The 27,106-nt window shown below is 31.4% G+C and overlaps 3 protein-coding genes across 3 annotated transcripts in view; 1 reads left to right on the top strand and 2 right to left on the bottom strand.

Moving 5' to 3' along the window:
• Tbcc (Tubulin-binding cofactor C) overlaps positions 1-16,854 on the top strand; it is a 20,811-nt gene extending 3,957 nt beyond the window's left edge. Inside the window, exons 2-3 of the mRNA XM_067263754.1 lie at positions 15,371-15,479; positions 15,603-16,854. Of these exons, the coding sequence (XP_067119855.1) occupies positions 15,771-16,757 (987 nt within the window). The 5' untranslated portion in view covers positions 15,371-15,479; positions 15,603-15,770 and the 3' untranslated portion in view covers positions 16,758-16,854. The remainder of the gene's footprint in view (positions 1-15,370; positions 15,480-15,602) is intronic.
• The window catches only part of LOC136969556 (L-asparaginase-like), a 120,382-nt gene that overhangs the window by 41,524 nt on the left and 51,752 nt on the right, over positions 1-27,106 (bottom strand). The gene's annotated exons all lie outside the window — the stretch shown is intronic.
• Positions 16,855-27,106, bottom strand: LOC136969547 (uncharacterized). The gene is made up of 10 exons (XM_067263753.1): positions 26,831-27,106; positions 26,573-26,657; positions 26,381-26,494; positions 26,054-26,113; positions 25,906-25,982; positions 25,730-25,830; positions 17,474-17,610; positions 17,288-17,399; positions 17,050-17,219; positions 16,855-16,984 (listed from the first exon to the last, which is right to left on the bottom strand). Exons 1-10 carry the CDS (start codon positions 27,076-27,078, stop codon positions 16,970-16,972), a joined length of 1,119 nt encoding a protein of 372 aa, XP_067119854.1. The 5' UTR covers positions 27,079-27,106; the 3' UTR covers positions 16,855-16,969.

Raw genomic sequence — 27,106 nt, 5'->3', positions numbered from 1 at the left:
AAGCTTGGCATGTGGAGGTGAAATGTAGAAAACAACAATACAGGTAAAATTCTTGTGGGTACCACTTCCAAGAACCAAGCTTATCTTTACTAAAGAAAAATTTTGACTGTTGTCTAAATTGTCATGTTTACTTGATGTAATTTTTTTACATCTCAGATGTTTTTGTTTGGATTCTTATAAACTGAAAAATTACTATTGTTAATTTTCTTGTATTAAGTATTCTAAAATTAAATAATTATATTTTCTATTTCTTATTTATATTATTTAGAATTATATAATTATAACTTTAACAGTTTCATATACTAAAAATTAAATCATTAGTTAAATTTATAATTATAAATTATAAATTTTATAACTAAATATTAATCTGAAATTGACTCACTGCAATTTCTTTTTGTTATTTTCTTTCTTTTAAATTCTAATATAGTAAATATGTACAGATATAAATATCTTAAACCTGCTAGTTATATATTAAAGCCAAATGATTGCCAGACTATTGGGATACATTACTACTACTATTATTAATTAAATGCTAAGTAATTTGGTACTAGAGGCAGGCATTAGGTGCCATCTCTTGCTAAATTTAATAATTATAATTAAATTAATATTTTAATAATTAGAAGATTCTGGAAGAAAAGAATTGGCCTGAAGTGGGGCTTGAACCCTCAACTCCCACTTACCATGCAGTTGCATTGCCAGTTACGCTACCTGGATCTTTGTCCAATTATAGCCTATGGTCACCATTAGAGTAGGACCTTGCTTCCAATGTCTCCCTGCCACCCCCTTGCATCTTTCTTCCTCTTATATTTACTCACTCACTTCCAGGAGTGGTAGCATGTACTTTGGGAACCATTGTATTAAAGCACCTTTTACAAAAAAATATATTTCTTGAGACTATACATACAGGATGAGTCAATCTCATTATATTTTTTTGTAAAAGTAAATTTGTTCCAGCAATTTTTTAAAATAAAGCACCTTTATCTTGCACTTTCCTTTTGAGCAAGAAGTGTCTCAGGCCATGTGTTTTGAAGCCATGACTATAAAAAAAAAAAAAAGCAACAGTTTAGCTCAATGTAATGTGATTATCCAACACAATCTCAGCAGTTGTTTGGCAACAAATGGCTTATCTGCCTTGAGAGCCTAGCAAATTACATTCCTTCATAATTACATATAACATGGTACCCATGGAATAAGTATACATGTATATTTACTAGTAGTAAGAAGATAGCAAAATTCGATACTTCTATATACCATATATCTCGGCAGATAAGACAATAGTTGAACCATAAAAAATGGCCCCCTGGGGTCATCTTATAGGACAGATACAAAAAAATTAGATTGAAATTTATATAAATTAGAACCATTATAAAAAGACAGACAAACCGTAATTATTTACTAGAAGAGAGTAGGATATGTGCACAAAATAGAATAGCCCATACAATGTTTTTGTGAATAGTCATGGTCATTACCTGAATGCCCAAATTAGTGCGAATGTTTGCAAAAATCGCCAGATGCAAGAAAATAAAACTTCTTCGTCCAAAAAATTACAAATAGGACATAATTCCATATATGCTATACAGCAGGGATGGCCAACAAGTCGATCGCAATCGACTGGTCGATCGCCAAGCCAATTTTGGTCGATCGCTAGCGATGTCTTGACTTAATGTATTATACAGGATGACAATAATTAACCCATACAAAGTTTGTAGCAATGCTGCACCTGAACTTTTTTACTGTCACCAATTTACATACTATTGTTTAATTCTACATGATTTCCTGCCCGTGTAGATGTACTTTCAATGTAATAAGGGTTAGTTTTTTATGTTTTTAATGGTGTCGAACAAATGTGCAATTTTGGAGCTATTCCAGCAAGAAAAGCATCAATGTGAAATTGTTCGTCTGCTCGGTGTTCCAAAAATGACAGTCTCAGATGCAGTTTGGCGATTCAAGGAGCTTGGCCACAATGTTGACCGTCCCAGACGTGGAAGAGAGCGCACTGTCAACACGTCTAGGAACCGCAAGATCATCACAAAGCGAGTTGACTGACATGCGAAGGTCTCCATGAGAAAAATTGCTCGTGAGATCAGAATCAATCGCAAATCGGTGCGGTTAATGGTGAAAAAGGAACTTGTACTCGAGCCCTACAAGTTCCAAAAGGTTCAGCTCTTCATCGATGAAAACAAGTGCGTGAGACTCCAAAGATCCCGTTAACTCAAGCGTCGGGCCGCAGGTCGACAATGGAAGTGCATTCTCTTCACAGACGAGAAGCTTTTCTCCGTATAACCATCAAAACAACAGGAACTGGTCTGCGGGGGCTCCTGGACGCTCAGCCGTCATTGAACATCACAAAATCCAATGTCAGTCATGGTTTGGGGCAGAATTTGTGCGAGCGGCAAGACACCCCTTGTTTTTGTCGATCAAGGGGCCAAAATCAATCAAGATGTGTACCACTGTGACATTCTCGAGGCTGTGGTACTTCTGTGGGCTCAGCAGCATTTTGGCAGTGCGAAATGGATGTTTCAGCAGGACTCGGCGCCGACACACAGGGCGAAGAAGACTCAGGAGTGTGCAAGGCTCATTTTCCCGATTTCATCTCGTCTGTGGAATGGCCACCGTACTCGCCGAATCTGAACCCAATGGACTACAGTGTGTGGTCCATTTTGGAGGCCAGGGCCTGCACTAAGCGCCACAAAAGTTTGGAGTTGCTGAAGCAATCCTTGCGCTGGGAGTGAGACAAACTGTCTCCAGAAGAGCGCGGCCCATTGCTGAGAATTTCAAAACGCGTTTCGGGCTCTGCATCAAAGCAAAAGGAGGCCACTTTGAAACTGGCTGAATATCTGATTAATACGTAAAGTATTGTCACTGTTATATGCTGTTGTTTTGCTAATTTTCATTCCTTTAATAAATTTACAATACAAAAAGCTTTTACGGGTTAATTATTGTCACCCTGTATTTGTAACCGAACGCAACTGTGTGCATGCAGTTATGACTCGACTCACAAGCAGTGAGTGCACTTCGTACTGAAACAGTGTATAAACATAGTATGTATTTCACACTTCCCCTCCCCAGTTAGACTATGCCTATGACAACAAGTCGATCGCGACACGTTTTACGATAAAAAGTAGATCTTATGTGCACAAAAAGTTGGCCACCCCTGATACATATACAGTATTATTATTCAGATAATGATTGCTGATCTAAACTAAATTCATAGGCCGTTGATAGTTTGGGGGTTGTCTTATAGGACAGATATATGCTAAAACTATAACACTTCGACGAAAATTTATACATCGTCTTATCTGAAGGTCGTCTTATCCGCCGAGATATACGGTACTTAATTTTGACTTTTTAAAAAATTTGAAGAAAATTAAACATTTTTATCTAGTTTTTTTTAGTTTTAGGAATTGAACAATTTCTGCTAATTTTGTATTTAACAGTTTAAGCTTAAAATAATACACAAACAACTCAATTATGATAATTCATGAGCTGCACTTATATGAATGATAATTTTTTTCTACTTTTAATTGTTTAATTTTAAATCAAATATACAAATCTAATATTTTATTTTCAAATATAATACTGATGAATTTTTTGTTTGAGTTATAGCTGCTATTAGATTTTCACTAACTTCCTCCTAGATATGCAACTCTTGTATCTTACCAGTTATTAAATTTTCATTTTAGGCTACTGTTCTCAATCATTGTCATTCTCACTATATTGTCATTGTCATATATATATACATATATGAGAATGACAATGTAAAATATATATTAACAAAGAGATGTAAATTATATGAGATGTCATATGCAGGGTAGGATATTCCCAGCAAAATTTAAGTCTCTCTCTAATCATGTCAGGAAATTGATTTATTCTCAGACATTCCTTTCTAATAAACAAGATCACCACATTGTTTATCTGCCAATTTGTTTTGTGGTCACTTTATCTTTACACATAGCCCTTCTTTTCAGAATTCATGACCTTCTTTTACCAATTGTTCCCCAGCCTATCTTAATGAAGTAGTTTATGTAATGATAGGGACAGTGTTACCATATATGAAAAATTTGGGTTTACGCAATTCCGTTATCAGGAACACCATTAATGTACATTGGAGCCACATCCAAAATGTTGCAAGTTCAGGTAGCAGAATATCAAGAGGCTATTCGTGTTTTTCGTGAATTATAGAGGGCGCTGCATTTTTTACAAAATGGCTACTTCATCTGGGTCGCTTGCAACTAGTATTGTAAAATTAATCATATATTATTGTCCGATATAATGATATATGCTGCTTGTAGCTGTTTATCGAGAAATTTTATAGTAGAACAATTATTGCTAGCGGGACACGTCTTTATGTGGTATCGAAACAAGTGAGAGATCGTTCTATACATATTTGTGCCCTTTGTGTTAAGAGCATCAGCTTCGACATTGTCCTATCAGGACTGGATTTACAAGTAAAAAGCTATTTAAATTGTTGCTTAGGGCTTCGACTTTCAAGGGGCCTCAAACATTTGTAAAAAAAAAAAATTAAAGTCGAATTTTGTAATAAACATTTTTTTACGAACCAACAATATATGCTTTACTTTTTATTTTGTGTAGTATTTCATTAATTTTTTTCTAAGAATTAACATAAGGTCTTTTTTTAAAAAAAATTGATAAAACGAATTTTAAAAAAGATTTTTAATGGAATGAGTATAAAAATTTAATTAAATTCAGTTATAAAACAAGACTAGTGAAACCTCATCTTTTTCTTCCAATATCCGTATAAATCTGAGACATAATCTGATTTAATTCTTTTCTTTTTATGATTGACTTCTAAAATTGTGAAGGGTTGGTAAGGGGACTTAGAGTTCAGCTTAGGGCTTCGAAATGCTTAAATCCGATCCTTTGTCCCACACAAAATTACTGGCATTTTAACTTTAAGAAAATATCTTTTAAAATTGACAGCATAACTTGTTCATGTAAAGTTGGACAATCGGGAAACCGCCAATTCTTAACAGTAATCCACTCTTTCAGAATTCGGAGAAGCTCATAAATATAACCGACCGATTTCCGAATAATCATCTGTTTTTCGTGTGGGAATAGACGAAAACTTATATTAGGCTCCCGTAAGTCTTTGAAATTGTAATTTGGAACGCAACAGAAAGCTTTACTTTTTCTATTCATCTTTACTGCTGATAATACACAAGAATTAAGCAAACGACCCAGATAGAATAGTTTTGTTTTTAAACACTGAGAGCATCCAGTGAAAAATGCGAATTGCCAGTAATAAACTCACAATTGAGCTTTCAAAAAGAGTATTGGGGCATGGCTACATGTCTCCTTGGGCTAATACTAGATTACTGAGATGGTGCTATGACAAAAGAATGTTATTCTTATGGAAAAATCTTTATATTGTGTCGTTTTCACCCTGTAATATCCCTACCATTGATATTCCACCTTTATGGATAGAATTATTTAAACAATTCACATTGTAATTGTAAAAGCCTTACTGTCCTTAAATTCTAATATTATTGTTAATTGTCTACTTGGACTTTACTTATTAATAGGACTTTATACTGGTGTTTAAAGATTGGCACAGTAATGAGAGTTAGTTCAGGAAAGAACAAAATTTCTTTATTATATCACCTGTATAGTAATAATAATTCTGTACACATATTATACGTGTTTCGGGCTAGCATGCCCCTCATCAGCAGTATTACTACCAAACACTAAAAAGTAACAATAACAAAACAAATAAGTTACTGTATAACTTAAAATTTCTTAGCAATAAAATACAATTTTAAAACTTACTGTAAATACATATTCCAATCCCGAGTATAACTGGATATTTTTCGTTTTACAATTAAACATTTCACTGTATAATTAAAATTAAATAAATAAAGTAAATAAAGACTGTAAATTATTAAAGTCTAACAACATCATGTAAAAAATTTCATTAAAAACTCACATCAAGGTTTCATTTGCCACCATTCAATAGCATTATGATAAGGAGACTATTAACTATGCTTTTTTATAAACGTCATCAAATATGGTGCTCCAGGATTGGTGGATTACACGACCCAAATTATTGTTTATTCTATTTCTTTCTTTCTTTATGTTTAAATGTTCATATAATTGACGTTTGTAATTATTTGATTCTTTTTTCTTAATTTTTACAGTATTTTTGTCGATTTGGCACCCATAACTATTGCAGTGTTTTGTGACTGCAGAATTTGCATAATTACCCCTTATTGCACGTATGTGCTCTTTTATTCTTGTGCTTAATTTTCTTTTTGTTTCTCCTATATAAGTTTTGGCCGGATCACAGCTGCAATTGAATGAATATACAATTTCTTTTTCTTCCATTAAATCTAATTTTTTTATCTGGAATTTTTAATGGAAGAAAAAGAAATTGTGTATTCAAGTTATACAGTAACTTATTTGTTTTGTTATTGTTACTTTTTAGTGTTTGGTAGTAATACTGCTGATGAAGGGCATGCTAGCCCGAAACACGTATAATATATGTACAGAAATTATTACTACAGGTGATATAATAAAGAAATTTTGTTCTTTCCTGAACTAACTCTCATTACTGTGCCAATCTTTAAACACCAGTATAAAGTCCTATTAATAAGTAAAGTCCAAGTAGACAATTAACAATAATAATTCACATTGTAGATCAGTGATTTTTTTGAGCCACCACTCTCTTAGTTTCATAAAGTTATACCCGATGCCCCCAACCTGTTTTTCCTTCTGTGAGAGTCTTGAAAATATTCTTAGGAAAACTTTTCTATGAACCTCACATTTTGTGTCCTTACAAAATATTGTTCTCAAAATCTGGAAACCATTAAATGCAATGTTTCTTCTTATTCGTTTTTAACAGGAAAGGGATAGGTTGTCTGTGACCCCAACCTTCACCTAAGGTCACCATTCAGTACCTTACCTCTAGTGCCCCTCTACTGCCCACTTGTTTCTTTTTGCCCCCCTAGATTTACTCGCCACTCGGGGCAGTAGCACTCACTCTGGGAACCACTGTTGTAGATTCTCTAAAGATCTTTATACTTGGAGATTTATATTTTTGCTGATAATTTTGCTTGCATCTCATTTTTATTACTGTTCTAATTTTTATTGAATATTTGATATTTCAATCTTGTACCTTTACTGAATTTAAAAAAGAAGCATTACATTTGTGTTCTATTTGTATGTTTAAAATGTGTGTTAGATTTTTGCCTGATAGTGAAGGCTATGTCTTCAAAAGTACTTGCAATTTTTTAATAAATGTTTTTAATGTTGGTTAGGTGTGATGTGTCTAACATTCCCAGTGTGAAATGAAAGTTGTTTTTGTCACTTATCAGCATGGAAACTGCTAAAAAAAACACTTCATCTTGTTGAACATTGAAAGGGTCAAAGTTTATTCCTACAACAAAGAAGAATTTTTCTCAATTAATCCCACCCATTATGGCTGTCATAAAGACTATTCAGTGTGAAGAGTTGCTGTCTAAGTTGGAGCTGTCTTTTTTTTCTAAAATCTTTTCACAGCAGAATTTGCAGGTTGTGTCAATGCCAGATCCTCAGAATAGCTGCTGTGTTAAACTATTTCTTGTGAATAATTGTTTAAGGTTATTACTTCTGGATAAGGACAAGAAGTTTGTTAAAGTTCTGTTCCCAAAATGATTTTTAGTATATGTCAGTCCTTTTCTTGAACTTATGATGATTATTTTTGAGAATTTTATAAAAACTATTTAGTTTAAATGTTTGTTAACTTTAAATGAATTTTAATTTTGTACATTAAAAGTACATTTTGGAATGAGTTTTTCAGTTGAAAGCCAAACATTAATTTGGTATGTTATACCATTTTCTGAATTAGTTAACACTTTTAACAGTGGGGTTTTTTTTTAAAAAAAAAGGGGGTCCTAATGCTTTTCACCCAGTTAATGGGCTGTCCTCAGGCATGAACAGTTCAAAAAATGAGTGCTAGTGTTGGAAGGATGAAGAGATGGTCTTTGATAAAGTAAACAAGAAAGGAAGTGGACTGCAATGCCACCAGCAATTGATATGAAAGAGTGAGATGATAAGCAGGAGGAAGTGAGTCCTTGTCCCTGATGTTTATGGGTGTGTTAGTAACACAGTGACTATAAATTTCACATCTTTCCACAATGCTGGTGTTGGAGAAGTGAGTGACTATTGGAATGATTTGACCACGTGTTTATCTACCTCTGCTGGGAAACTGTGTGTAGGAAGATAAAACTGTTTTAAAAATCCCATTTTTAAAGGTGCATTAAATAATTCAACTAAGTTACCAAAGGCCATCATCTTCAAACCTTAAATATTTTGAAACAATAAAAATTGAATACAGTGGGTGATTGGTTAATGAACATAATCCATTTGAAGACTGTGTTTGCTATCCAAATTGTTCGTTAACCAATTATCAATTTACCATAGATTTTTATGGGAATTTGATTAATCCGTTCTGGAGACCCCCAAAAATAAAAAATTATATACACTCTTACTATGTTTATTTATATGTAATAATAAAAATACATACATACACAGTCTTGCATTTTTATCAGTCATGTTTTTTCTGTTTGTGGGCGTTAAAGAATCTATCCAAAGTTGATTGCTTTTCTCTCTTCTTCAGGATTTTTCGGAAGTAATTAATAGCATTGTAATTGTAGAAATTCCCAAGTCTCAACCTGGTTTGGATGCCATTCTAAGACCGTTGTTCTGACATCCTCTCACTTCTTCAAAACATCTTTAATAGCAGATGTCGGCATTAATTCTCTTTTTCAGAAGAATACATATCTTGTCGAGTTTCTTGGTGTTCTTCTGTTGTCAGATCAGTTTCAGGTTCCATTATGAGCTCTTCAATGTTCTTTATTTCTCAGATGTGATTTTTGTTCCTCCTTTAGCTGCTTGAGTCTTTTTGATTATACTGTATCTTTCTTAGATAAGATTGAACTGTGGCGTATTGTAGACCTGTTCAAATCATACTGCCCAGCAACATCAGACATCTTCTGCCCACTCTCTACCTTTGTTATTATACTCTCACCTTTTGAAAATAAAAACTGACTCAAAACTTTAATGAGTGCCTGCCCGACAGTCTCGTGAATACTATAAAAAATTTCTTTCTGTCAGAAAAGTAAAAGGCTGGAATTACAGGGAAGAGTTTCAAAGTTCAGAGAAATACCGATCAGTATATACTGGGTTGAGCGTTGTTGTCAACATCTCCTGCACTCCGAAAAGTTTCAAATTCTTGTCTGAAGACAAGGGAAGACCAATCGGTATTCATTATTTTATGTCACTACTACTAGTGTTTGTTCTGTGAGGTGTTCGTTGTCCAAACATAAAAGTCTTTCATGAAAGTGTTTATCTGATTTGTTCGAAGTCCGAACTGTTCGTTAACTGATCACCCACTGTATATACTATTAAAGATGTCTTACCAGTGGCTAAGTGGATAAACAATGTTAGGATAGGAGAACATTATTCCTATGGAAGGCATTTTATATATCTTCCCTCCTGTGTAACAGCACCACTCTCAACATTCCCAAACTATGGGTCACATTATATAATCGACTATGGATTGCAGAACTATGGTTTGATATAAGAGAGTGTTTTATTTTTATGTTTACTATTAACATAACATTTAGTAACTTTTATTTTTAATAATTTATAATCCTTTATCAAATTTCTTACATTCCATGGGTGTGTAGCTGGAGTGTTTTTAAAAAATGTTGTCCATTATGTTCCAATTTTATTTAAATATGAAAAATCTTGTTCTGTTTGAGTCTAATCAAAATCAGCCTGAAGAGGATAGTTGTAAACTATCGAAAGAACTTTCAACTTTGAATAAAATGTTAGTTTTAACTCTGCAAGACAGTAGGTTACTTTATAACATTACACTAGATAAACATTTTGTTTAATTTTCTAATGTGATGTATTTTATGTTAAATGATTGTTAACATTCACAATTTTATTCTTTAGGTTTCCTTTTCTTGTATTGGGATTGTAATCGGATTCTGTATGGAATTTTTTCATAACTCAAAATGTAGCGAGATAGGTATGCAACAGTTATGGGCTTTTACAAAATTATGTCAGCAAGATTGGTCAAGTCCATCTAGAATATTAATTGTAAATGAAATAAAGTTTCATATATGATTATTCTGTAGGATGATTAAGTCTTATCATTTAATACAATATAACAAAGTTACATTAGTACCAGTTAATTTATGTTGATCTTTGGTTAGAACTGATTATCATCAGCCTTCCTGAATTCTTTATTATGTGTGATTTATGACTTTAGATAACCAAAATAAATGTAAAATGACAGTTTATGAATAGATATGAATAAAAATAGTCATATGAAAAATGATGGCAATAAGTTTATTCCATTTTCCTGTACTATGGTTCATAGTATAACAGGTTTTGAGAACTCCTGAAGCAAACACAGTTCATTGAATACTTAAGGATACTTTATACAGTGCCCACTGACTAATCTGAACTAACTTTTGTATAGGGTTCAGATTAGTGAAAAGCTCAAATTAGCAGGTTTTTATATAGATGACAGAAAATTAAAAAGAATTGCAATCAAATATATGCTTTGTTAAAATGAGTAGTATTATAAATTTGGTTTGTTTTTGGCTTGAATATTTAGTGGAAAACAATCTATTAATTGTTGTTCATTATATTCATTTGAATATAATGAAATGAGCAATTTGCTTATAAATTATTCAATAAAAAAAAGTCATAATATTATTCTGAAATCTCTGAAGCTTCTTCCTTTCATTTTGTGGTGAGGCTTTTTAAATACATATTTTTGTAAAAGATACAATTTAAGTTCAGCAATTTCCACTTGAATAATCAAAACCAAATGAAATGAACCACTGTGTTGTTGAGCTACCATTTTATTATGTATAAATTTAGAGTATTGGGAAGAATCAGCCCTGAGCCAATTCTTCCCGATACTCTAAATTTATCACGAGATGTCAGCCTAACTGACCCCCTCTTGTCAAATTACTTCATATCTAATTTTAAATATAGTTTATAAGAAGAAATTGCAAAATTACTGTATTTCCTATTATTGGTAACACCAAAAATATTTTGAAGAATACACTCAAACTTGTTTTTGTGCAATTTTTTTTGTGCAGTATACTAATTTGATTGAAATTCATATACCGCACAAAACAAATCATACAAATAAAAAATCGCACAAAAAAAAAAGACTGCACAAAAACAGTTTTGAGTGTACGTGTGAAAATTTAATATGGTTTACATGTTAGGTTGTTTAAGGAATATAATAAAATCTATAAAATGTTTCTATTATTATTAATCATATATGAAGTATTTACAAAATATTAGGTTGGGGGAAAAGAAATCCATTATTTTGTTGCTAGATGGCTGTAGTGATATATATCTCGTAAAATATTGATGAAACAAGTTCAGACTTGTGCTCATTGGAAAAGTGACATTCCGTACTAAAAAAAATTCTGTTACAGTTTTTTGATTGGTCGATTTAGTTGTGAGTTATAGGGTGTAAAAGATGGAAGTTACCAAAGAGAAAATTTGGTATGTTTTACAATTTTGCTTTGATAAAGGCGAAAATGCAAGCCATGCAGCTGAAATTGTGAATGATGTTTATGGTCCCGATACTGTCACAGCCAATTATGCACAATTTTGGTTTCGTCGATTCCATTCTGGTAATTTCAATGTTAAAGATGCACCTCACATAGGTAGGCCCGTCATCAAAAATGTCAATAAAATCATGGAAATGATTGAAATGGGCCAGCATGTTAGCAGTTGTAGCATCGCCCAGGAGCTAAAGATTGACCACAAAACAGTTTTAAACTATCTGCTTAAAGCTGGATTCAAAAAGAAGCTTGATGTTGGGTGCCGCACGAATTGACACAAAAAACATGATGGATCGAATTTCCATCTGCAAAGCCTTGGCCAAATGGAACGAAATCGACCCATTTCTTAAATGGATGGTGACTGGGGATGAGAAATGGGTCACATATGACAATATTGTGCGAAAACAAGCATGGTCAAAGCGCAGTGAAGCGGCTCAAACGGTGGTCTAAACCAGGAATAATGGCCAGGAAGGTTTTGCTGTGCATTTGGTGGGACTGTAAAGGAATCGTCTACTATGAACTGCTTCCATATGGTCAAACATTAAATTCGGACCTCTACTGTCAACAATTAAACTATTGGAAGCTAGTGATTGACCAGAAGCGGCCAGAATTGGCCAACAGGAGAGGTGTTGTTTTTCATCAGGACAACACCAGGCCACATACGTCTATAGTGACTCACCAAAAACTCCGGGAGCTTGGTCGGGAAGTTTTGATGCATCCACCATATAGTCCAGACCTGGCTCCAAGCAATTACCATTTTTTTTATCATTGCAAAACTTCCTTAGTGATAAAAAATTGGCATCAAGAAAAGATTGTGAAAATCGCTTAGTTGAGTTTTTTGCCAATAGGGACCAGGGCTTCTATGAGAGGGGCATTATGAAGTTACCTTTAAAATGGCAACAAATTATAAAACAAAACAGTGCATATTTGACCTAAATCGGACAATCCAAACCACATTAAATAAAGTCTTGAAATAAATGTAAAAATAATGGATTTCTTTTTCCCCAACCCAAATATAATACTGTACATTACAAAACTTTTCCAAAAGAAAGAACAAAAATTAGTAATATAAATAAAACATGTTCAAATTAAAAAGTGAAGCAAACTTTTAGTTCATTTTGTCCATTTGAAATATGTTAGTGCAAAGAATCCAAGTTATTAATTAATTTTGATCTTAATTTAGTGCAGATTCGTCTATCAAAAGTATTTTTCTCTTTCAGCACTTGTCATATATTTATACAGAAGTTATTCTGATTTGATACAGTATGTTAATTTCTCTTCATATGATTTTGGTAATATCTCTTGCATATTTCTGATTTATTGAAGTTTGTTATCTAATTATTTTATAGTCTTTATTTCATTGTTAGAGCAGGCATATCTGTAGATAAATTGTTAATACAGTGAAACCTTGCTTAACAAGCATAATTCGTTCCAGAGTCTTGCTCGTAATGCAAAACACTCATTAAGTGAAACAATTTTTCCCATAGAAATTGATGTAAAATATGATAATGCATTCCATGCTGAAAAAATGCTCAAATGTTTTATGTATAATGTTTGTTCAAAAAAAAATTGTACAATATACATTGTTAAGGAGCATGAATCATCATCACCTTTTCTTCTAGCATGGAACGAACCATCCTGGAATGAGAATTCGATTTGCAGAAACAAACAAAACAAAACAAAAAAAAATCACAGCTAATATGTTTGATAAACACTCCAAATGATATGCCAAATTCTTGGGTTATGTAAAGGTTCTAATTAAATATTAGAAATTAATTAATTTGAGTAGAGGTAGGCAGTTATGTTTCCATCTCGTATTAAATTTAATAATTATAAATATAGTAGAGCATCGTTTATCTGAAAGCCGGTTAACCGAAACATCGGTTATCCAAAAGCTTTCCAGTCGGACTGTGTCATGCTGAATCGAAAGTTTTTGATACTAGATTAACTTCTAAAGTATAATTTTTTTGTTTTTATATTTTTCAGTATATTTATTTTGTTTGTACAAAATAAAGAAATAATTTTTAACGATACAATAGCCTCGATTATTATTATAAAAATTTTCGTTAGGCTTAAAATCTACAAAAATTCAACATGAAGCGACGCAACGGAGAAAAATTTCAACATCGGATAGGTTAATATATTTTTTCGTACATTATCGGTTATCCAAACAACCCCAGTCCCCAATTGATTTGGATAAACGATGCTCTACTGTAGTTAATTTTTATTCAGATATTTCTAAAATTTAATTTGGAATCGGTCATTAAATTTAATGACCCAAGAATTTGACATATCGTTTGGTGTGTTTATTATATCAGGCTATGGTTGTTGACGTTTATAAGTAATGTGTGTGAACACAAGTTTGGAAAAATATGTGATCACAAGTGACACCAAGATGCTGGCGGAACGAGTGCTAAACACAGACTGATGAAGCATGCTGCATGCGCACAATTCGCAACTTCCCCTCTCCTTGTCACTCGTTAGTGAAACATTGCTTGTTAAGCGAGGCAAATTTTTACAATTTGTTTTGCTTGTTATGTGAAATATTCATTGTGCGAGGTGCTCATTAAGCAAGGTTCCACTGTACTTTTGTTTTCATTGAAACTAGTCCTTTGTAATTTCATTATTTATGCATTCATTTCATCTTTCCAATATTTCTATTACTAATATAAATGCTTTTGATAGTTTATTGAACAGATAGTATGCCTGTTCATGGATTTGATCTTGATTATAAAGTAATTGCAAAACATTGACATAGTTGGTGGTTCTTCTCTGTATTCATTTAATTCTTTTTAGTTCTTTACTTAATATACTTTTATTCTTTATATAAAGATACATAGGAATGCCCAATGAACAACTTAGCACAGCATGGCCCATGAGGTTCTTGTGCCATTAACAGCCCAGAAGATTGCTATATCCAACAGCTTGTGATTTCTTCTTATATGGCTGTTTGAAGAATAAAATGTTCAGTGATCAACCCCACAAGACATTGAGGAGGTCAAGAAAAGATTTGTAATGAAGTTGCAAGGATGTATATGGACTTATTATCCCATATAATAAGCAACATAAACTCTGTACTTAAGAATGCAACAAAATGGAATCCGTCTATGCGATGCCACGTTGAAAACCTAAAGATTGTTATGAGATAAATGTTTCAGTGCTTGAGCTTTAAAGTGTGAGTAAGGTTTGTATGGGTAAGCCCATTTTATTGGCTTACCCAACACAAACTTGTACTATAACATCAAACTTATGTAGGGATGGGGGAATTCAAATTTTATTTTCTAAGTGAGTTGTATCTGCACTTTTAAACTAATCTTAATGAAATTAAAATAATAATTTTTTGTAAATTTGGTCTTCATTTATATTTTATTTCTTATGTGAATTAGCTTTAAATGAAAACATTCAGTTGCATTTGTTTTTATCATCAGTTTATTGCAAAATGAATATTTAAACACAGTTAATAAAAAAACTTAAACAATTGGATTGACAGTCATTTTTAGGCAAGAATTGTGGATTTGAATTAATTCCAGATTATTTTCAAACTAATTAGTAAATTGGAAATAAATGTTCATATTTAAATTAGTTTAAAATTGAACCAAATTTCAATGATCATTTGGAGATTGTGGGAAAATAATGTTTGATAGTTGAACATGCAAATCAAAATGTGTGTTACATTTATATATGTACTCATTATGCTTCTGTTAATAGATAATGATAACTTATTATGTTACAATTCACAGATAATTTTAAAATCTATTTTTATGCTTTAGGTTTGTGATGTCACGTGTGTTAAAGTCTTTATTTTATTTGGTGCTCACTGGAGGAACAGGCTATACACTATTCAAGATATGTACTCCAAGTAGTAAGGAAATGAGAGAGGTTAATTATTTCGAAGATTTTTAATACATGTTTGTTTCATAATAATTAGTTAAAGCAAGTTTTTCTTTTAAAATATAATTCAATTATTATTAATTTAATTTTCCTTAAAAAAATTTTTTTCAGAAGTTTCCTGAGGCAAATATAGTTCATTATAATGCAGCAAATTCTAGATCTAAAGATTATATGAGAGTTTTGAAAAAAGCAGCTGAAAGTGATAAACCACTTTATAGAGAAAACGATCTAAAAAAGTTTGTGAGTGATATTCAAAAAGAAAAATAATATATTTTTGCTATGGAATCATCAGATCTAAATATATATGAAATGAGGAAAGAACAGATTGCGGAAAGACTTCAAAAACGAGAAGAAGCTAGATTGGCTGAATTAGAAAGAAAGAAAGCTAATGAAGAGAAAGTGATTCAAGAACAGACTGCTTATTTTAGTAATGCATTTACAAAAGCTAAACAAGACATAGAAGAAAAATTATCTAAAGTAGGAACAGTAGAAAAGTGTACTTTAAGAAGTTATTTTGATAGTATTGCTAAGGATTTTCAAATTCTACAAAAATTTGTGGCAGATTCAACTTTTTTTCTTCCTTCTTACGATATCAGGATTGCTCACGAAAATCTGAAATCATTACAAGAAGTCATTCAAACTACACAAGATAAATATTTACCCAAAAAAAAGTTTGCTTTTAAATCAAAGAAAAAACATTTGGATAAAGAAAAAGATTGTACTGATTGTGCTAAATCAAAAAAAGAATTGGTAGCAGTCAACGTAGATACATGTCTCTATGGATTTAGGGATCTAATTAATGAAAAAGTGACAAAAGAACCCGAAGAAATAAATGGAAAAGATATTGAACTGTATCATTTAGAAAATTGCATGGTCAAAATATTTGGATTGCCTAACACAATACATATTAATGGAATAGTAAACTGCACCATTCTAATGGGACCTGTGTCAACATCTGTTTTTATAGAAAATTGCACAGACTGCACGTTTGTTATGGCTTGTCAGCAAGCTCGAATTCATTCTACAACTAATACCCACTTTTACCTACATGTAACGACAAGAGCCATTATTGAGGATTGTAAAAATTTGAAATTTGCTCCATACAACTGGCACTATCCAAATATAGAACATCATTTTGATTTAGCAGGTTTGGATCAGGATTTAAATAATTGGAATAACATAGATGACTTTAATTGGCTTGTTACTGGTTTACCTTCACCTAATTGGTCAGAATTACCAGAAGATGAAAGAATAATTTGGAAATAATTTGTAAAAAATATTTTCGCATTATATTTTATTCATTAGTCAATGTAAATTTCAAATTATTGTTAATAAATATAGTATTTAAGAATAAAACTTTAAATTGGCACTTAAAAAAATATTCTTTTATTTCAGAGATGATGATACAAAACTAATCTTTTTTGGAATGAATATGGCATAATTTGTACTGGAAATTTTCAATCAATTCTTTGTCTTTTTTATAATTTGGTTCCCTAGAATAGAAAAAATAATAATAAAAAATGCATACAACAGTAAATTTACCAAAAAAAATAATTACCAATTTCTTTTCTAAAGCTTTCTTTCCAGCTTCTGCAGTATTTTTGATTAACATTGCAACGGTCATAGGACCAACTCCACCTGGTACTGGTGTAATGTAGGATGCTACGGATTTTGCTTCTTCAAAATCAACGTCTCCCACCAATCTGGAGCCAGATGCCTTGGTTGCATCTATATTTAAACAAAGACTTTTAACAATGTTGTGAAAATATTTGTCAAAATTTTTTTAAATTTTTAACCTGGTATTGAATTTATGCCACAGTCAATGACAACTGCTCCTGGCTTAATCCAGTCACCTTTCACCATTTGTGCTCTTCCAATAGCAACAACAAGGATATCTGCTTCCCTTACCTTAAAAGTAAATTAAATTACAATCATTTCATAAAAACTCTGCAATTGTAAATTAAGTTTGTCAGTAAACCTACCACAGAAGGTAAGTCTTTAGTGCGTGAATGACAAATAGTAACAGTAGCATGATTCCAAATTAGAAGTTGTGCCATAGGCATTCCAACAATTTTGCTCCTTCCTAAGACGACAGCACGACTTCCTTTAATTTCCACACCTAAAAATATATTGATAGTGTATTATTTCTTTTAACAAAAATTATCACATTGCTCAACAAAAAAATAGTTTAGGCTATTTCTAGAATGCTGATTCCAAATAAAAAAAAACTGCTGAATTTTTTCATTAGACATTTTTATATATTCTTACATTAACCTTTCAACAGTGGAAAGTCAGGTGTGGTGCTACCCCAAAGTAGTGGAGAATAAATACGGGAAATTTTTAAAAGTATTTTTTCTCATAACTATTGTTTTTACTGTTTCAGAAAAAATTTTGTAAACACTTTTATGTAACAATAATGTCTAGTTAAGAATTCATTTTTTATGTGAATTTTTTTTTGCGGTAGCTTTTGGCAATACCCCCAAAAGAATTTAACAGATGTATCCATCCTTCACCACTACCACACGATTGCCCTCGACGGATATATCTGTCAGTCACTGCAGAGTGGTTAATAAACTGTATAAATTCTTATAAAATTCATTTCCAAAATGTTAAAAGAAACTTTTATTTCAAAAACTTAAACACAGTTTTTTGAAAGGACAAGAAGGTTGGATAAAGGATTCTACTTTATATTAATTTTTCATAGGACAAAGCTTTCTTTTGGTCAATTTTTGTGATTTTCTTTAACTCTTCTCTCAAACAAAGAAAACATATGGAAATATTGTAAATGTATAAATGGCATTTTTATTCTATGGAACTGGACAGCTTAAACTCATCTACAGTTGGTGTAGGAAGTGTGTTTTAGCAGGGAAAATAATTTTTTGGGATGGTGACTTAACCGCCTACCTCAAGCCAAATGATCTTGGGCTATGCTAATATCTAAATAATTTGACTAAATTTTTCCATAAGTGACATATTGTTTAATATTTTGATGTTTTGTAAAATGGCTACGCACAGAAAGTTATTTATTAAATGAAGCTTCATTGACTAATGATCCAGAAATACATAGTTCTGATGCTGAAACCAAAGAAAATACAGTGACAGAGCCTGAATCAGATTTAAACACTAATTCTAATTTTTTTACTAAAAAATATATACAGTCAAACCTGTTTTTATGCGCGATTTTTTTAATGCGAAATTTTAATTTGTGCGGTATAGTTGGCGACTAGTCTCGTGCGATTCGTCATGTCTTACGTTGACTTATTATAGCTAAATAAACTTATTATAGCATAAATGCACTTATTATAGTAATATTATTGCATGAATATGCGAAAAATGAAATAATTTACTTTTTAAGTCAACAAAACACCACCTGGACAAAAATATGTAAAACAGACGATAGACCAGACGATGCAGTCAAGTGCTGACATCTGTTGTCAATAAATTCTATTTCGTACGGTTTTGAGTTATTTTCTATGTGAGACTTTTTTTATGCGGTCCCTGTTGACCGCATAAAAAAAATATTTTTTAATTGTGTCGCGAAAACTATTATTTACAGCCATTCGTGAAGTTTCATGAGATTTTTTTTTATGCGTTTTTTTAATGCGGTCCCTATCCCCCCGCATAAAAACAGGTTTGACTGTAATTTTTTTTCTGTTTAACACTGTACATTATTTGTTAAAGATTTAACAAATAAAGAAACAAATTCTAAAACATGACAAATATTTTAGAGTGGTTTTTTAAAAATAAATCTCCGCAGGTCTTCCAGTCTGGAAAGTGTTAAAGCCTATATATGAAATCAGTGCACCCAAAACCAATAAAATACAGATTACTTGTGTTATAACTAATTACATACTAATTAATATGTAATAAGTTAAAATACATAAAATACATAACCAGCAGAAAATCAACAAATCCATTATGCAATTAATTAAATTTGATGTAAGACTATATAGAATAATTACATTTACCCTAAACTCTTTAGTATTAACTATTGAAAAACATAATTCTTAACAGAACTTTTGTGGTGATTGATTTTTAGATATTGTTTTGCAAAATGTTCTCGACTATTTAAAGACAATTTGTGAATCAATTTTTCAATTTGAATATTGAATATATAAAATAATTGATATCCAGTTTTAGTCAGCATATTTTGATAAAGTGGATTTTTACCTTGCATACTGTTTTAAATTACACTCTGAACATTTATGTAGATTTCAAAATTTTGAAAGTTATTTGATTGCAAATAAATAGTTTGAGAAACAGGATTCTTTCTTTAGATACTTTCTCTTTGATTCCCTATTATTCATAATGCTGATGTAAGTGTGTAATCTAAATATAAACCACACTCGTACCCAGCAGAATTAAATAAATAAAAAACTTAAACCAACACCTTAATGTTCGCTGAGAGATTTATTAATGTAACAAACGTTTTCGATCTATTCGATAGATCATCGTCAGGTTAAAAAGAATATTTCTTAAATGGAACACCAATTTCAAAATTGAGTGTGTAATCTTCAATGAGAAGTTCGCTTTAAACTAGTGGTTTCCGAAGTGGGCACTACTGCCCCAGTGGGTGGCAGGGAGCGCTGGAGGCAGGGTACTGAACAGTAACCATAGAATTGGAGTCACTGACAACCTTTCCCTTTCCTCTTAAAATGGGTAAGAAAAAACATTGTGTTTAATGCTTTCCAGACATGGAAAACAAACATACAAAGTGATGTTTGTAGAAAAGTTTTTCTAAGAATATTTGCAAGCTTTTCTCACAAAAGGAAAAATGGGTTAGGGGTTGTTGACTCAAAAAAATTTGGGAATCACTGCTTTAAATATTTGAAATTTTTATTGCCCATGTAGACAAGTATACAACCCCAAAAGTATGGCATATTGTTCACTTTGCAGTATGTCAATCAATTCAGCTTAAAAGTTTCAAAATGCAGATATTGCAAATAAATTTTGTTAAAAAGAATAAATAATTATTGTGCAAGTAACAACAGAAAAGAGATGAAAGCAATTATATAAAAAAATTTAAGAAACAGCATGCTCAACACTTAAACAACATTGTAATTACTATATTCCATATTTTTGCACAGAGACATGAGTATGGAATAAAGTAAATTAATACTGCATGGTATTGAAGGCCAAAGGAAGTCCTAAGACATGTTATAGTAGTAATAAAGTGACTAACTTTTCACATCAGTCTGCAGATATTTTTGCCCAGCTGATTAGAGTAGTACTCTTCGATTCCTTTCTTTTTTTTTTTTTGTTTTTGAACTAGTTTCTTCGAAACAGTCCACAAATTCTGTATTGGATTTAAATTTGGGCTGTTTAGGAACTATTGGCATACTGTTTTAGCACGGTGGGAAGATGCATTGTCATCTTGGTAGATAAGGTCACTCTGCTATTTTTCATACAAAATTGTCTAAAATTTCCAAGTAAACCTCTGCATTTGCTATAGTGTGGACAATTTCTAAATGTCCAGATCCTGCTGCAGTCATGACAGGCCAAACCATAATGCCATTTGCAGGGTTTAAAAGTGGGAAAAAATTTTCTATAGCATTTTAGCTAATTTTACTAAAATTTTAGAAACTAAGTAACATTTCTCACCTGTGAGGCTGCTCAGAAAAATACACAATACATTATTGTTTAAACATTTGTTTATTCACATAGTGCAGTACACTGTAATAATGTACAGTATCTGTTAATGAAAGGTGAATCTGTTGTTACAACCCACAACCATCATACATTATTGAACAATTACTCTTGGTTTTGATTCACACCAGGCAACAAATGTTGAACAAAAATAAAATTCCTGTCTTGGAGGGTCATTTATGGAGATGATGTAAAAAATGTCAGCAATTTGTTGAACAAGACTTTTGAATTGGAGTTGTTAATTTCCTTTCACTGAAACCTTTTTCATGCTCGACAGTGTGCACTGAAAGTGAAAGAACAAATTCAATAACTGTTGCTACATGAGGGTAATCTGAGAGGAGGTCATTTACAACTGACAGCAACAAACTTTTAAACAAATCCCACTCCGTCAGAAATTGTTTTGACTATTCCATTGAACTGTGGTTACAAGAACTTGTGAATATCTGCCATTCCATTATGACCTTATCAGTAAATTCACTAGAGAGTGAACTCTGCCAATTTAGAAGATAGGTTTTCTGATTTGGAACAGTTGAAACTGTTTATCATACTGTTGCCAAGAAATAGTCAATCAAAGTAGGTAGAAAAACATGCTTTGCATTTTCCAAAGAATGCGGTTCCTTTAGGTGGACTTTTACCACATGACCATCAAACACGAATTCACAGTAATTGAGACATCATTGGGCACTTTAGCTAAATGACATAATATAACAAGTACCATATTATCGTGGATTGTATAGTATGACAGTCTATCTGGGGAGACCATGAAATCAGATATTTCAGTATGTTAAAAACTGGCATGCTGATTTATGTGAGGACTTACGTGCCCTCTAGAGGAATGTGTTTCATTTCATTTTTTTATGTCGTATAGTCTTGTAAATGTCAATTTTTATTCTAAAATTGTGAAACTCTGCATCAAAAATTATGATTATATCTTTAATTTCTGCATTTTGTCTTCTTTCTAACAATATGGAATGCCGAAAGTATTTTTTTTTTGTTTGTTATAATAGAGCAGGAAAAGTAATAGAGGGAAAGTATGGCGATCGGTCAAAAAATGACACCCCAAGAGTTTTGCATTTTTGGACTCGGGATCTTGAAACATCGAGAAATGAAATAAAAAAAATCAGGGGTTTTTCCCATATGTATGGATGTTTGTGTGAGGGGGCATGTTTTGTTCACCTTGTTTAAAACTTGATAACTGCAAAATTTCAGAAATTCTCAACAAAAAGCATGAGGTTTATTTATTAGGGGGATTGATGCTATTAAATTTTGGTGGTTAAAGGACAAGGGAATAGGGAGATTGTGGGGGTTGTGTATCTCCAGAAGTGTCGGACTTAATGATGATTTTAATTGTTAGCATTTACATTTTTTTTTATAAAACCCATCCCTAATCTCAAAATTATTATTATTAAATGGCAAAAAGCTTATATTTAAGTTTATAAACTAAGTGTCATAACAGATGGTGCCACCAAATGTTGCCGGGAAAGTTAAGCAACTCATTGCTGGATTTTTAAAATTATAATTTGATCCAAAAATGCAAAAATAAACATCAAATTTCAGAAACACACTGTAAATTATTTCAACTTACACAATTAACATCAGCAGAAATTTGAGGAAGGTGTTAGTTACCTTTCAAGTTCAGGGGGTACCAATAAAACAATCTGCTATGAAAGTAATAGTCAGTGCAGTCCACACTGACTAATTATTGCTATTAACCCAATAAGCTGCTAATTGTTTTATTAGCCTGTAAATGAAAACACTTCCCAGTTGTGAGTCGGTCAAATTAAAATGTCATTTTATTGTACACAGTAGAATGTTTACTTTAATTTAACAATTAGTTTTGTTAGATCTGATTAATTTTATTTTTCAGTCTCAGTTTAACCAGCATTCCGGTAACCCCCAGTTATATGCCGCATTCTGGTCAATCCGCAAAAATATGGTAGGGTAGGCCAAACAAGCATAATGGAATTTTCCATCTGCCTTCGGCAGAACTACACATAGTTAAACATCTTAAAAATTAACGTTTTTAACAACAAACATTTTGAAGATATTTTAACTACCTGAAAAGCATTAATTTGTTAGCGAAATGTGTCAAAGTTGTAGTGTTTTAGAGAAAAAACTAGCAACAGCTTAAACCCTGCCAATTGGAAATCATTAATGATAGAAGGCATTCTGATTTCATTGGGTTTTCTCCAAACTTTGCTAAGTAGAATTTCTACCATTGTTATCTCCATATCCAATGCAAAATACGTGACTCGTCGGTGAACATGTTTCCAATGCATCAAATCCTATTTCTGGTAGGTTTTTGCCCACTGCAGTGTAGTTTTTTTTATGTTTCTCAGTCAGGTATCAAGAAAAGCAAAGCAGAAACCATATATAGCAAAGTTCATTTAACATTCTGTGAGTTTTTTTTTTTTTAGATAAATGCTGAATGGAAAGAAGCTGGTACAGATCTCTATGGATGACTTAGAAATCTTATTAAAATCATTAGAGGAGGAAGATTTGTATTCTTGTATCATAGTTATGCAGGGGCATCCACACCTATGTTGACTGAAGACAGTTCTTTGTGTTTTACACTTAGCTATAATTTTAGACACTGCACTTTGTCCACATTTTGTGTTATGAAATTATCAGCAGATAATTACAAATTACAAGCACGGTAAAAAGCAACTGTTTCTTTTCATCGCTCAATTTTGGTGTTTTTGGCATAGTTTTAGAATGCAAACATTGAAATCTGCAGAATCGTTATCATGCTTAATCTCAATGTGATATTATGCAATAATAGTGTCACTAAATTAATTTAATATAGAACATGTCCATCATATTCTAAACTTTTGTCCCTGCTATGCTAGTATTCCATATTTTCATCTCTACTCTTGTTTAGTAGAATGAATCCTACTTTTTTTAATAATGCATAAAACTGACTTCATTTTAGCACATGTTTATGCAAATATGTCTTCTCAAAATTTCCATAAGCAGTCAAGCAAATACTAAATATTTTTTAAAACTTGCCTTATAAATTCCTGCATCACATTTCAAACATTATTCCATACTTTTGACCAGAGGTTGTACTGCAACTAATGAGGGCCAAGTCTGATTAGTTAATATTGATTTTGCTCTAATTTTTTATTAAATCTACAAACTTTATAATTGATCATATCAAACTTTTGAGGATCAGGAAATTAGAATTTAAACACATTCCTTTTGATAATAGATGTGGAAAGTTTATACTACTACTAAGGATCCTCATTTTTTTTGTAAATTTCAACAAAAAATAGGCATATTCAGAGAATGTTGAGAGAGGAACAGCTTCCTTTATATTCAGTTTTATGTACAATTATAATATAACTTTAAAATCTTTTTTGTAAATAAGTGATTCTTAATGCACTACTTGAATTTCAATAGCTTTATTTCCCTCTACTGGTCAAAGGTGTAAGCAACGAGATTTTCTACGAGGAATATAGATTCTATTTCAAATTTCTATTTTGCATTTAGAAACAATGAAAGAGAACATTCAGAACCTTTATTGAGCTAGTTGAAATTTGCATGGATACCCTGAAATAATTCAAATCTACACTGACCATTATTATGTTACTTTAAATAAATGAATTGTTTGCCAAGTAATTATGTCCTCACTAAATTTTAAAAATTGGTTTGTTTGATGCTAAAATGTGTAGATAACACCTGCACCACCCAGAATGAAAATCCTACTGATGTTTCTAGTAATTTGTAAAATAAGATTTACTATAATAACCTAATATGTTGTTCTATAATAGAAGCTTTTCAATACGAAATTAGTGATTTGATTTACTTGTATTCTACTTAATTTTATGGTAGTTCTTGATCATTGCAGGTGAAAGTTTTATTCTCAGAAAATTCATGCCAATTAATTTGTCTTACTGCCTGTACATTTAATGTAATATAAACATTATGCAATGTTGAAAAATTGTATTACAAAATGTACAATAGAAGAAACAGGTAATCTACTGAACAATCTACCATTATCATACTCTTAACTATCATTCAGGCAATATAAACATAAGAAATAGATAAGAAAACTTAAATTTCTTTGTTTAATAAAAACAAAATATGAGTTTGAAATTTTTTTTTTAATTCTTAAAAACTTTTTTGATTCATTTATTTTCATTTTGAAGAAAATAAAATCTTCACAGAAAGATGGCATAAATCAGTAACTTATATTCATCTCAATTATTTCTGGCAATCATTTAGTTTTGATTACTTTTAAATAAAAACAGTTCTCTACAATGGAAAATAAAATCATTTAAATTTTTCTTTGAAGATATATTTAAATAATTTTTGTCTGTCCACTTAGTAATGCATTATTGTTATGTAGCATAATGTTTTATTTTGAAAATCAATCTACCTAATGATGTAATTACAAGACTATTTCCCAACATAAGTAGCTTTAACAAGCACTTTAAATATATTTTTCAGATCCATTAACTAACCAACCATTAGTGATTTTAATTCATTAACTTTATTTTCATCTGTAATTAACTAACATGTTAATTTTTACAGCTGGCTAGTTACATTAAGGAAATACTGTTTTGATTTTATTAAAGAATAAAAATTACCTGATTTTTTAATAAGTTCAAGACATCCATAAGGAGTACAAGCCACAAAGAAACCTTCCAGTTGTCCATGTGCTAGTTTTCCTGCATTAACATCATGGATGCTATGAATTAGAAAAAGTCAGAAGTTTGAATCATACATTTTTATTATAGTTAAAAAGAAAAACAAACAAACAAACCCATCTACATCTTTATCAGGATCAATGGTATTAGTAATCAGATTTGCATCAATTGGATTATCACAATCTAATGGAAGCTTAAAATATTTTCAATATCTTATTAATCTGTTAATTAAAAATGTGATAAATAAAAGTTTATATCTTTTACCTGAACAATAATCCCATGAATTGCTGGATCATTATTTAATTTATTCAGTTCTTTGATTAACTGAAAATTGCAAAATTATCATTATCAGTTTTTTTCAATAATAAAGCAGATATTAAATGATAATGACATTGGCTTTGTAACTTTATCAATTTTTTAATATTAGAATGCAACTTATTCTACCAGTCTACAAATCTACTATATTTTTTTCATTTAAATGAATTGTGAAATTGTTAATTTTTTATCCATTGCTTGTTATTTTTAATGCTATTAAAATCCATCTAAATATTAAAGATCTGTTTATATAATTTACTAATAATTTCTGCTTACATCATCTTCTGTAATGGTCCTAGGAAATTTTATGTGCTGTGCAGTGACACCAACTTGGGCTGCTGCCTTCGTTTTCATACGAATGTAAACATTGGAATCTTCTCTTCCACCTACCTGTAAATATATGTTTAACTTTTAATTAAAAACATTTGCAAATATTTTTTCAATTAATTATTGATGTAACTGTATAACCTGAACAATGGCAAGCGTTGGGTTAAAGTCTGGATATTTTGCTTTGATGCTTTTTACTTCTTCAGCAAGATTCTCTTGTATTTCTCTAAAAATAAAACAAAAATTAATATTTATTTATTCGTTCTTTCTCAAATAATAATTTATTTTTAATCTATGATATGTTAATAACAGGAAATCCTGTGCACTTAACAATTACATAAATCTAGAATGAAATGTGGGAATGCTTTAGAAAATACAGTAATTACGAGGCTTACGTACTTTGAGACTTGTCTTCCGGATAAAATCTTGGCATTATCGACGGAACCCATTACTTCTTCGTATTCTACTTCTATTAAATCGTAAACTTGAATACTATTACTACGAAAGGATTGCGTTAAGCTTGCGTTAATGATACGATTAGGAAAGAGATCGACCTTTCTCCGAGTGCAACGTCGACCCGTAATATCTATAAATTTCGCAATATACTTGAACCAAGGTCTTCTGATAGACGAGACGAACGATACCATTAGAAAAACAAAGACACGTGTTTTCGAT

The sequence above is a fragment of the Centruroides vittatus genome, unplaced genomic scaffold, assembly GCF_030686945.1.
Source record: "Centruroides vittatus isolate TY-2023 unplaced genomic scaffold, ASM3068694v2 contig_18, whole genome shotgun sequence".
Taxonomy (NCBI): Eukaryota; Metazoa; Arthropoda; class Arachnida; order Scorpiones; family Buthidae; genus Centruroides; species Centruroides vittatus.
This window is presented reverse-complemented; position numbering and strand designations above follow the sequence as displayed.